This window comes from Pseudochaenichthys georgianus, unplaced genomic scaffold (assembly GCF_902827115.2).
Source record: "Pseudochaenichthys georgianus unplaced genomic scaffold, fPseGeo1.2 scaffold_721_arrow_ctg1, whole genome shotgun sequence".
NCBI lineage: Eukaryota > Metazoa > Chordata > Actinopteri > Perciformes > Channichthyidae > Pseudochaenichthys > Pseudochaenichthys georgianus.
Genome location: NW_027263274.1, coordinates 1 through 12,500, shown reverse-complemented (window position 1 = coordinate 12,500; position 12,500 = coordinate 1). Strand labels below are relative to the sequence as shown.

At 41.8% G+C, this 12,500-nt stretch overlaps 1 protein-coding gene across 1 annotated transcript in view; it reads left to right on the top strand.

Moving 5' to 3' along the window:
* Positions 1-12,492, top strand: part of LOC117444067 (rho guanine nucleotide exchange factor TIAM2-like) — a 34,527-nt gene extending 22,035 nt beyond the window's left edge. The window contains exons 15-23 of the mRNA XM_034079781.2: positions 2,649-2,765; positions 4,350-4,458; positions 4,694-4,873; positions 6,056-6,168; positions 7,174-7,279; positions 7,776-7,834; positions 7,922-8,012; positions 9,294-9,381; positions 11,425-12,492. Of these exons, the coding sequence (XP_033935672.2) occupies positions 2,649-2,765; positions 4,350-4,458; positions 4,694-4,873; positions 6,056-6,168; positions 7,174-7,279; positions 7,776-7,834; positions 7,922-8,012; positions 9,294-9,381; positions 11,425-11,761 (1,200 nt within the window). The 3' untranslated portion in view covers positions 11,762-12,492. The remainder of the gene's footprint in view (positions 1-2,648; positions 2,766-4,349; positions 4,459-4,693; positions 4,874-6,055; positions 6,169-7,173; positions 7,280-7,775; positions 7,835-7,921; positions 8,013-9,293; positions 9,382-11,424) is intronic.
* Positions 12,493-12,500: the final 8 nt, after the last annotated feature.

The window sequence follows — 12,500 nt, the reverse complement described above, 5'->3', positions numbered from 1 at the left end:
ACAGTGTGTGTTAGAGTGAGGAGGCGTTCAGGGGCAGTGGTTCTTCTGATAACAGTGTGTGTTAGAGTGAAGGAGGCGTTCAAGGGGCGGTGGTGTTCTTCTGATAACTGTGTTAGAGTGAAGAGGCGTTCAGGGGCAGTGGTTCTTCTGATAACAGTGTGTGTTAGAGTGAAGAGGCGTTCAGGGGCAGTGGGTTCTTCTGATAACTGTGTGTTAGAGTGAAGAGGCGTTCAGGGGCGGTGGTTCTTCTGATAACTGTGTTAGAGTGAAGAGGCGTTCAGGGGCAGTGTTCTTCTGATAACTGTGTGTTTAGAGTGAAGAGGCGTTCAGGGGCGGTGGTTTCTTCTGATAACTGTGTGTTAGAGAGAAGAGGCGTTCAGGGGCAGTGGTTCTTCTGATAACAGTGTGTGTTAGAGAGAAGAGGCGTTCAGGGGCAGTGGTTCTTCTGATAACAGTGTGTGTTAGAGTGAAGAGGCGTTCAGGGGCAGTGGTTCTTCTGATAACAGTGTGTGTTAGAGTGAAGAGGCGTTCAGGGGCGGTGGTTCTTCTGATAACTGTGTTAGAGTGAAGAGGCGTTCAGGGGCAGTGGTTCTTCTGATAACAGTGTGTGTTAGAGTGAAGAGGCGTTCAGGGGCAGTGGTTCTTCTGATAACTGTGTGTTAGAGTGAAGAGGCGTTCAGGGGCGGTGGTTCTTCTGATAACTGTGTGTTAGAGTGAAGAGGCGTTCAGGGGCAGTGGTTCTTCTGATAACTGTGTGTTAGAGTGAAGAGGCGTTCAGGGGCAGTGGTTCTTCTGATAAACTGTGTGTGTTAGAGTGAAGAGGCGTTCAGGGGCAGTGGTTCTTCTGATAACTGTGTGTTAGAGTGAAGAGGCGTTCAGGGGCGGTGGTTCTTCTGATAACTGTGTTAGAGTGAAGAGGCGTTCAGGGGCAGTGGTTCTTCTGATAACAGTGTGTGTTAGAGTGAAGAGGCGTTCAGGGGCAGTGGTTCTTCTGATAACGTGTGTTAGAGTGAAGAGGCGTTCAGGGGCGGTGGTTTCTTCTGATAACTGTGTGTTAGAGAGAAGAGGCGTTCAGGGGCAGTGGTTCTTCTGATAACAGTGTGTGTTAGAGAGAAGAGGCGTTCAGGGGCAGTGGTTCTTCTGATAACAGTGTGTGTTAGAGTGAAGAGGCGTTCAGGGGCGGTGGTTCTTCTGATAACTGTGTGTTAGAGAGAAGAGGCGTTCAGGGGCAGTGGTTCTTCTGATAACAGTGTGTGTTAGAGAGAAGAGGCGTTCAGGGGCAGTGGTTCTTCTGATAACTGTGTGTGTTAGAGTGAAGAGGCGTTCAGGGGCAGTGGTTCTTCTCATAACTGTGTGTGTTAGAGTGAAGAGGCGTTCAGGGGCAGTGGTTCTTCTGATAACTGTGTGTTAGAGTGAAGAGGCGTTCAGGGGCAGTGGTTCTTCTGATAACAGTGTGTGTTAGAGTGAAGAGGCGTTCAGGGGCAGTGGTTCTTCTGATAACTGTGTGTGTTAGATTGAAGAGGCGTTCAGGGGCAGTGGTTCTTCTGATAACAGTGTGTTAGAGTGAAGAGGCGTTCAGGGGCAGTGGTTCTTCTGATAACTGTGTTAGAGTGAAGAGGCGTTCAGGGGCAGTGGTTCTTCTGATAACAGTGTGTGTTAGAGTGAAGAGGCGTTCAGGGGCAGTGGTTCTTCTGATAACTGTGTGTTAGAGTGAAGAGGCGTTCAGGGGCAGTGGTTCTTCTGATAACAGTGTGTGTTAGAGGGAAGAGGCGTTCAGGGGCAGTGGTTCTTCTGATAACTGTGTGTGTTAGAGTGAAGAGGCGTTCAGGGGCCGTGGTTCTTCTGATAACAGTGTGTGTTAGAGTGAAGAGGCGTTCAGGGGCCGTGGTTCTTCTGATAACTGTTTGTTAGAGTGAAGAGGCGTTCAGGGGCAGTGGTTCTTCTGAAAACTGTGTGTTAGAGTGAAGAGGCGTTCAGGGCAGTGGTTCTTCTGATAACTGTGTGTTAGAGTGAAGAGGCGTTCAGGGGCAGTGGTTCTTCTGATAACTGTGTGTTAGAGTGAAGAGGCGTTCAGGGGCAGTGGTTCTTCTGATAACTGTGTGTTAGAGGGAAGAGGCGTTCAAGGGCCGTGGTTCTTCTGATAACTGTGTGTTAGAGTGAAGAGGCGTTCAGGGGCAGTGGTTCTTCTGATAACAGTGTGTGTTAGAGTGAAGAGGCGTTCAGGGGCAGTGGTTCTTCTGATAACTGTGTGTTAGAGTGAAGAGGCGTTCAGGGGCAGTGGTTCTTCTGATAACAGTGTGTGTTAGAGTGAAGAGGCGTTCAGGGGCAGTGGTTCTTCTGATAACAGTGTGTGTTAGAGTGAAGAGGCGTTCAGGGGCAGTGGTTCTTCTGATAACTGTGTGTTAGAGTGAAGAGGCGTTCAGGGGCAGTGGTTCTTCTGATAACAGTGTGTGTTAGAGTGAAGAGGCGTTCAGGGGCAGTGGTTCTTCTGATAACTGTGTGTTAGAGTGAAGAGGCGTTCAGGGGCAGTGGTTCTTCTGATAACTGTGTGTGTTAGAGTGAAGAGGCGTTCAGGGGCAGTGGTTCTTCTGATAACTGTGTGTTAGAGTGAAGAGGCGTTCAGGGGCCGTGGTTCTTCTGGCCCTCAGGTGGAGGCTCTGTTCGGGTGCCTTCCTGAGATGCTGGACTTCCAGAGAGTCTTCCTGCAGACGCTGGAGGAGAAAATCACTTCCTGTCCCAACCTGGAGGCGCCGGAGCAGCTGCAGGTACACTCAGAACACACTTACCTTAACTAACACTTGCCTTAAACTAATCTCTGTTACCTTAACTTAAATTCACTTAACCTCAAATTGTCTTAACCTCAAATGTACTTACCTTAAATTAACTTATCTTAAATTCAACTTACCTTAAATTAACTTACCTTAAATGAAACTTCCCTTAAATTAACTTACCTTAAATTAACTCAACTTAACTTACCTTAAATTGACCTTAAATTAACTCACCTTAGATTAAACTTTCCTTAAATAAATGTACCTTAAACATGCTCTCTGTTACCTTAGCTTAAATTAATTTACCTTAAATTAAACTTATCTTAAATTAACTTAACTTACCTTAAATTAAACTTACCTAAAATAACTTAGCTTAAATTAACTTCACTTACCTTAAATTAAACTTATCTTAAATTAAACTTACCTTACCTTAAATTACCTTACCTTAACTTAACTCAACTTACATTAAACTTACCTTAAAATAACTTACCTTAAATTAAACTTACCTTACATTAAACTTATCTTAAATTAACTCAACTTAATTTACCATAACTTACCTTAAATGTACCTTAAATTAACTTAATTTACCTTAAATTAAACTTACCTTAAAATAACTCAACTTACCTTAAATTGACCTTAAATTAACTCACCTTAGATTAAACTTTCCTTAAAGAAATGTACCTTAAACATGCTCTCCGTTACCTTAGCTTAAATTAATTTACCTTAAATTTAACTTACCTTAAAATAACTTAAATTAACTTAACTTACCTTAAATTAAACTTATCTTAAATTAAACTTACCTTACATTAACTTACCTTAAATGTACCTTAAATTAACTTAATTTACCTTAAATTAAACTTACCTTAAATTTACCTTAAATTAACTCACCTTAGATTAAACTTTCCTTAAATAAATGTACCTTAAACATGCTCTCCGTTACCTTAGCTTAAATTAATTTACCTTAAATTTAACTTACCTTAAAATAACTTAAATTAACTTAACTTACCTTAAATTAAACTTATCTTAAATTAAACTTACCTTACATTAACTTACCTTAACTCAACTTAACTTAAATTACCTTACCTTAACTCAACTTACATTAAACTTATCTTAAATTAACTGAACTTACCCTAAATTAAACTTACCATCCATCAACTTACCTTAAATGATCTTACCTTAAACACGCTCTCTGTTAACTTAATTCAAATGACCTTATATTATATTAACTTAACTTAAAGTAACTTACCTTAAATTAAACTTACCTTAAAATTACCTTAAAGTAACTTACCTTAAAATTAAACTTACCTTAAAATAACTTACCTTAAAATAACTTACCTTAAATTAAACTTACCTTAAAATAACTTACCTTAAATTAAACTTACCTTAAGATAACTTACATTAAACTTACCTTAAAATAACTTACATTAAATGAACTTACCTTAACTACGCTCTCTGTTAACTTAATTCAAATTACCTTAACTTAAATTCAACTTAACTTAAAGTAACTTAACTTAAAGTAACTTACTCCTCTCTCTCTGTGAACTTGAGGCGAATGTATCGATGAACTCTGCTCTCTCTCAGAAACTGCTCTCGTCGCTCGGCGGGTCGTTCCTGCTCTACGCCGATCGCTTTAAGCACTACAGCGGCTTCTGCGCCAACCACCCGAAGGTGCAGAAGGTCCTGGAGAGAGGTGCGCTCAAAGACTCACCGAACGTATACTTTATCTTTCAAGCTTTAATATCCTAGAAATAGTTTATTATTCCCTTTTAGTTCAGTTATTGTTTATTATTTAAGTTTTGCTTTATTTAGTGTGGTAATACTTTTTTATTTTATTATTGCTTCTTATTTTAGTTATGCTTTATTATTTAATTATCTATAAACAGAAGTTTACTCTTTTTTTTAAATAAACTTTATCGTTCTCTCAGCAAAGACAGACGCAGCCTTTAAGCACTTCCTGGAGACGAGGAATCCGACCAATCAGCACTCAGCGTCTCTGGAGTCGTTCCTGATTAAACCTGTGCAGCGAATCCTGAAATATCCTCTTTTACTGAGAGAGCTGGTGACCCTGACCCCCCCACACACACCTGAACACACACACCTCACAGGTAAACACACACACACACACACACCTCACAGGTAAACACACACACCTGAACACACACACCTCACAGGTAAACACACACACCTGAACACACACACCTCACAGGTACACACACACACCTGAACACACACACCTCACAGGTAAACACACACACACACACACCTGAACACACCAGGGGGGTATACTGCGAAGCAGGATGTTCTCTTAGCGGCTAAATTCAGGGAAAACTCCGGCTTTCCGGTCCTACGAAGCTGGTTCTCTTTTTAGCGGCTAGATCTCCATGGTAACTTATGCTTAGCGGCTAACCTGGTCGGGAGCAGGTTAGGTTGCAGGCTAAGAGCTCAACTCAGTGAAAGCACCGCCTGCTGACCAATCAGAGCTCAGTGTGCGGAGTTTAAAGCGATCAAGTCATATTACAGGAGAAAGTCGCAGGAAAGACGGCGGGCAGAAATCACCGACTGTGTGAACGTGAACATGAATAGAATATCACCTCCATCTTCAGAGCAATCTGACTATTATAACATTAGCGTTAAGAAAGCTCTTAAATATCTGCCTCACATCAGTACCCCGGATCAGAGTACATTAAGTACAGTCCGCGGCACATCACTTCATAATGTATCACATATCTCCTGATCTGAGTCACTGAGCCGTGTCTGGCCGTGCAGCACTCACAGCGTCACAGACTGGATGCAGAAGGATTATTTTAAGCAACACATAAGTTGAGGAAACACTCGAGACAAATGTAATTGAAGTCAGATCGTGTTTTAGACGGGGCAGTGATATCATAAACCTGTTAATGTACGCATTCAAACACGTGTTCTGCTCCAGCTGTGTTCACCTTGCAGCTGCAGCTCTGAGGCTTTGATCCTGATCAAGTGTTTAAGTCATGGATGTTTAAAGTTTAACTTCTTCATTTTTGACTAGTATTAAAGTTCACTTTTCATTCAGGAAGTATGACGCTGCGCTGTCAGTGCGCTTCTCCATGTTTGTGATTGGTCGAATGCTCCAGATACCACCCCTTTCATGTGAACGCGCACCTAACTAGATAGGACACGGCTGGCTGAGCGATCCACTTGATAACCAGCGTCGTAGTATAGGCCCCTGAACACACACACCTCACAGGTAAACACACACACACACACACACCTGCTGTCAGGTCTCAGTGTCTCCCCCTGCTGTCCCTCAGAGGCGCTGCGGGCGATGGAGGACGCGGCGTCGCACATCAACGAGATGCAGAAAATCTACGAGGAGTTTGGCTGCGTGTTCGACCAGCTGGCTGCAGAACACACTGACAAACAGGTACACACACACACACACACACACACACACACCTGTCACACACACCTGTCTCACACACACACCTGTCACACACACCTGTCACACAATACCTAAAATTAACTTATTTCACCCATTAGCCGAGCTTACCTCGGCCAATCCCTAAACTGAATTTACCCTTTACCTTAACGTAAATTACCTCTTAGCTTACCTTAACTTAAATTAAATCAACTTACTGTTCCCTTAACTTCAATTAACTTACTCTTCCCTTAACTTAAATTAACTTTACTTACTGTTAACTTACCTTAAATTAACTTACTGTTCCCTTAAATTAACTTTACTTACTGTTCCCTTACCTTAAATTAACTTACTGTTCCCTTAACTTAAATTACTGTTAACTTACCTTAATTGACATACTTTACATTTCCGTTCCCTTAACTAAAATTAACTTTACTTACTGTTCCCTTAACTTATATTAACTTAACTTACTGTTCCCTTAACTTAAATTAACTTACTCTTCCCTTAACTTAAATTAACTTTACTTACTGTTAACTTACCTTAAATTAACTTACTGTTAACTTACCTTAAATTAACTTACTGTTCCCTTAACTTAAATTAAATTAACTTACTGTTCCCTTAACTTAAATTAACTTTACTTACTGTTAACTTACCTTAAATTAACTTACTGTTCCCTTAACTTAAATTAACTTAAATTACTGTTAACTTACCTTAAATTAACTTACTGTTAACTTACCTTAAATTAACTTACTGTTCCCTTAACTTAAATTAAATTAACTTACTGTTCCCTTAACTTAAATTAACTTTACTTACTGTTAACTTACCTTAAATTAACTTACTGTTCCCTTAACTTAAATTAACTTAAATTACTGTTAACTTACCTTAATTGACATACTTTACATTTCCGTTCCCTTAAGTCAAATTACCGTAACTTACCACCACCTGGCTGTGTGTTGTTGGAGGGGTTTATTTCTCCCTTACTTCCTGAACGCAGTACCCATGTCTCCCCAGGTGGTGGCGCTCTCGATGGGCGGCTTCCTGCTGTGCTCCTCTGTGCTTTGGTTGAACCCGCTGCCCAGCCTTCGCCTGAAGAAAGAGCCGGAGCTCACGCTGTTCGGTGCGTGCGTGTGTGTGTGTGTGTGTGTGTGTGTGTGTGTGTGTGTGTGTGTGTGTACTTATTTATTTATAGTCTTTTAATTTGTACAATGCCTTGTCTTTTTAACACAAACATTTCCCAGATTGGGATCACTAAAGTGCTTCTTATCGTATCTTATCGTATCTTATCGTATCGTATCTTATCGTATCTTATCTTATCTTATCGTATCTTATCGTATCTTATCGTATCTTATCGTATCTTATCGTATCTTATCGTATCTTATCGTATCGTATCTTATCGTATCGTATCTTATCGTATCTTATCGTATCTTATCGTATCTTATCGTATCTTATCGTATCGTATCTTATCGTATCTTATCTTATCTTATCGTATCTTATCGTATCTTATCTTATCTTATCGTATCTTATCGTATCTTATCGTATCTTATCTTATCTTATCGTATCGTATCGTATCTTATCGTATCTTATCGTATCGTATCTTGTCTCGTCTTCCTCAGTGTTTAAACGTGCGGTCGTCCTGGTGTATCGGGAGAACATCAAGCTGAAGAAGAGGATGGTGGGTCAGATCATTTCCTCGTCGCTGAGATGAAACTGGGATGGATTGAGTTCACCTTATATGTATGTCTTTGTTGATTGTTGACAGACCGCCTCTCGACCAGCTGATCTGGACCCCTTCAGGTTCCGCTGGTTAATCCCAGTCTCACAGGCTCAGGTCCGACCGGCCAACTTCACAGGTCAGAGCGCAGAGTCAAAGCGCAATTATCAAAACCACGTATTTGTACCTGTAGTATTTATTTTTCACTTATTGTGTTTTTTATTATTAACTACGTGCACCTTCTGTTTTATATAATATGTCTACTGTTTTTTATTAATCTGCACTTCTTGCTGTTGTAATACCGTAAATATTTAAAGAAAGGAATTCTGATTCTGATTAATATTTTTGCTGCAGAAATGCGTGTATTTGGGTTTTCAGCTACAGCTAGCTTAGCTTAGCATACAGACTGAAAGCAGTGGTACATACACTGAACACAAATATAAACGCAACACTTTTGTTTTTGCTCCCATTTCTCATGAGATGAACTCAAAGATCTAAAACATTTTCTATAAACACAAAATAACCATTTCTCTCAAATATTGTTCACAAATCTGAAACAATGTGTGACAGTGAGCACTTCTCCTTTGCCGAGATAATCCATCCCACCTCACAGGTGTGGCATATCAAGATGCTGATTAGACAGCATGATTATTGCACAGGTGTGCCTTAGGCTGGCCACAATAAAAGGCCACTCTGAAACGTGCAGTTTTGCTTTATTGGGGGGGTCTGGGGGGGGTCCGAAAACCAGGTAGTATCTGGTGTGAGGGGTAGGGTTAGGGTAATGTAGTGAATCGAGTGGCCTGTGTTCGTCGTCCATTACATATGCCTGCCCATACCATAACCCCACCACCACCATGGGCCACTCGATTCACATCATTACCCTACCCCTACCCCTAACCCTACCCCTACCCCTACCCCTCACACCAGATACTGCCTGGTTTTCGGACCCCCCCCAGACCCCCCCCAATAAAGCAAAACTGCACGTTTCAGAGTGGCCTTTTATTGTGGCCAGCCTAAGGCCCACCTGTGCAATAACCATGCTGTCCAATCAGCATCTTGATATGCCACACCTGAGAGGTGGGATGGATTATCTCGGCAAAGGAGAAGTGCTCACGATCACACATTGTTTCAGATTTGTGAACAATATTTGAGAGAAATGGTTATTTTGTGTAAATAGAAAATGTTTTAGATCTTTGAGTTCATCTCATGAAACATGGGAGCAAAAACAAAAGTGTTGCGTTTATATTTTTGTTCGGTGTAGTCTAAGCTCATCTAAGCATTAAAAGTGTAAGCTGGAGGAAACAGCTAGCGTAGCTTAGCATAAAGACTGGAAACAAGGGGAAACGCTTAGCTTAGCATAAAGACTTGAAGCAGGTGTAAGCAGCTAGCTTAGCATAATGTGTGTGTGCTTGTGTTTCAGGCTCGGGCAGCGAGTGTGTGTTGGAGCTGGTTCACTGCAGGTCGGAGGTCGAGGGTCGGCCGGAGACCGTGTTCCAGCTCTGCAGCAGGTAACACTGTTTATATTTATATTATATTTTTCACAGATCATTTATTCCAACCCAGCCTCACGGCATGTCGTGTTCTAGTCACATGTAATCTATTGATTCGTGTTCACCAACACGGTTTCCCCTTTTCTTCGTGTCGCACAGTTTCGTGCCTGCGTCTTTCTGTCCGGTCGGGTCGAGGAGGACCGGAAGTTGGGGTTCATAAAAACATGTTCTTACTCAATATCAAGCCACGATTATTGCTTTTATTTTAAATCGTATAATTACGGACTTTTTTTTCCGTCCGTGACGAAAAGAAACGGCGCAGAGCCTCAGGATACTGACATCTGTACTTTTTTTCCTTCTAATTTGTTATTCTTTTCTAAATGACACACTGTTATTTACTCACCAATAACACACAATTATCCTTGCTTTTATTTATTTGTTTAATTCCATAATCTCTGGCTTTTCTGGCGTCCGTCAGGAACTGAGTTTCAAAATAAATATAACCGGAAACAGACGCGATACACAGCCACTGAACTGATTACCCAAGATCCTCAGCTATGGTTTTAAGCTCGCTGATTGGATGTTTTAGCCGCAATGCATGCTGGGATTTGGTGTTTATATGATATTAAATCCGGAAAACATTTTAAAAGAATAAAAGAATACTTAATTCCAAGTGCTCTTGCTTTTCTCTTTGAAAGTCATCACATAACGGCATTGTAATACACGGTTCGGCTGCATTACATATTACAGATCTGCCGTAGTTCTTTATGTATAGAGCCCTGATGAGAAGACTTCTGGACAGACAGGAGAAATGCCGCCGAAACTGAATACTTGACGTGGATCATAAATATATCAACAATTAAACAACATCTTCAGTTTCTCTTCACACAACACGTCTCCTTGCAGTATCAACACTGATTCGACTTTTACATTTGATCTAATTCACAGATAGTTTATATTTACACCATAACGTTGCACAGCTGATAGAAAAGGACTGTAGTTTTTAAAGATATTACTGATTTTCTTTGAATGTAAGAATGTAAATACTGAGTCTGAAATAGTATAGCAATATGCTGTAAAATGATGTGAAAGCATGAATAAAACTACACATCTTCAGATGTTGTACATACACACTAATAATACAAAGTTATTATGGCTGTGTGCACCGCCTAGTGGTTAAAGCACGTTATTGAATTATTTTTGTTAAATAATGTTATTTGATGAAAAAAGCCCGAGATTATGGAATTAAACAAATAAATAAAAGCAAGGATAATTGTGTGTTGTTACTTGTTGGTGAGTAAATAACAGTGTGTTAGAAAAGAATAACAAATTAGAAGGAAAAAAAGATCACACAAAATACAGGTTTCAGTATCCTGAGGCTCTGAGCCGTTTCTTTTATTTTCCTCACAGACGGAAACAAAAGTCCGACATTATACGATTTAAAATAAAAACAATAATTGTGGCTTGACATCGAGTAAGAACATGTTTTTATGAACCCCAGCTTCCGGTCCTCCTCGACCCGACCGGACAGAAAGACGCAGGCTCGAAACACACTACCAACAGAAATACATTGCTTTCAAATCGTTCTGTGCGACACGAAGAAAAGGGAGAATACGAATCAATAGATTACATGTCGTGACTAGAACACGACATGCCGTGAGACTGGGTTGTTTATTCAGTGTAAACAGTAAGTGTGAGTTTTTTGAGACGTTATAATAAAACTTTATTTAGACATCACCTTTCACACAGTGTTAGCATGCTAATGTACACAGACCATATTACTTCCAGAACACGTCTCATTGTTTCTGACAGCAACGTTTCTGATTGGCCCGTGGGGGTAAAGCCCGCCCACATTTTAGTAATGTCGCCATGACGCAGCAAACAGGGGGATCCAGATCAGCTCTGTTGTTCGCCCGTTTTTAGAGATGTGGGTACGGAGGAAAAGAGAGAGGGGTTTATTTCCTGACACACCGGGGGGGGCGGTGATGTTGACATCAGAAAGTGCATTTTGCATGATAGGAGACCTTTTAAATATGTGGTGGTGCTGTGTTTGTGTGGCAGTGATGTGGAGATGAAGGCCCGTGTGCTCTGCGCTCTGCGGCCCCTCCTGAGAGCCCGGGACCCCTGCGGCTCCCTGAGGAGACCCCGACTGTCTGCGCAGAGGAGGCACCGGGGGAAGGGGGGGGAGGAGCCCGCACTGTCCGCCGACGGAAACCAGACCCCCAAGACCCGACTCTCCTCTGTGACAGGGGGTCTGGAGGCTCAGCTGCAGAATCTGCACTTCACTGAGGGAGGGGCGGAGCCAAGAGGGGTGGGGAGGCGGAGCTACAACCTGAGGGGGGGAAGGGGGGGGAGCTGGGGGGGCTCCTGGAGAGAGACTACAGCGTTCACAGCATGACTTCCATAATCAGTGAGGACTGTTTCTACGACGGGTGGCAGCGGGGGAGGAAACAGGCCCCAGGAACAGGAAATACACTTCAGACGCACAAAACACATTAAGCTTAAGGCTTTATTTCCCCTTAGCTGAGGGACCGATCATCATGTAATCTTTAAACTGGAATCACCTGATCTCACAATCAGCTACAGTCAGTTACCGTTAGCTACAGTCAGTTACCGTCAGCTACAGTCAGTTACCGTCAGCTACAGTCAGTTACCGTTAGCTACAGTCAGTTACCGTTAGCTACAGTCAGTTACCGTCAGCTACAGTCAGTTACCGTTAGCTACAGTCCTCAACAGTCAGCTACAGTCAGTTTCCGTCAGCTACAGTCAGTTACCGTTAGCTACAGTCAGTTACCGTTAGCTACAGTCAGTTACCGTTAGCTACAGTCCTCAACAGTCAGCTACAGTCAGTTACCGTTAGCTACAGTCAGTTACCGTCAGCTACAGTCAGTTACCGTCAGCTACAGTCAGTTACCGTTAGCTACAGTCAGTTACCGTTAGCTACAGTCAGTTACCGTTAGCTACAGTCAGTTACCGTCAGCTACAGTCAGTTACCGTCAGCTACAGTCAGTTACCGTTAGCTACAGTCAGTTACCGTTTAGCTACAGTCAGTTACCGTCAGCTACAGTCAGTTACCGTTAGCTACAGTCCTCAACAGTCAGCTACAGTCAGTTACCGTCAGCTACAGTCAGTTACCG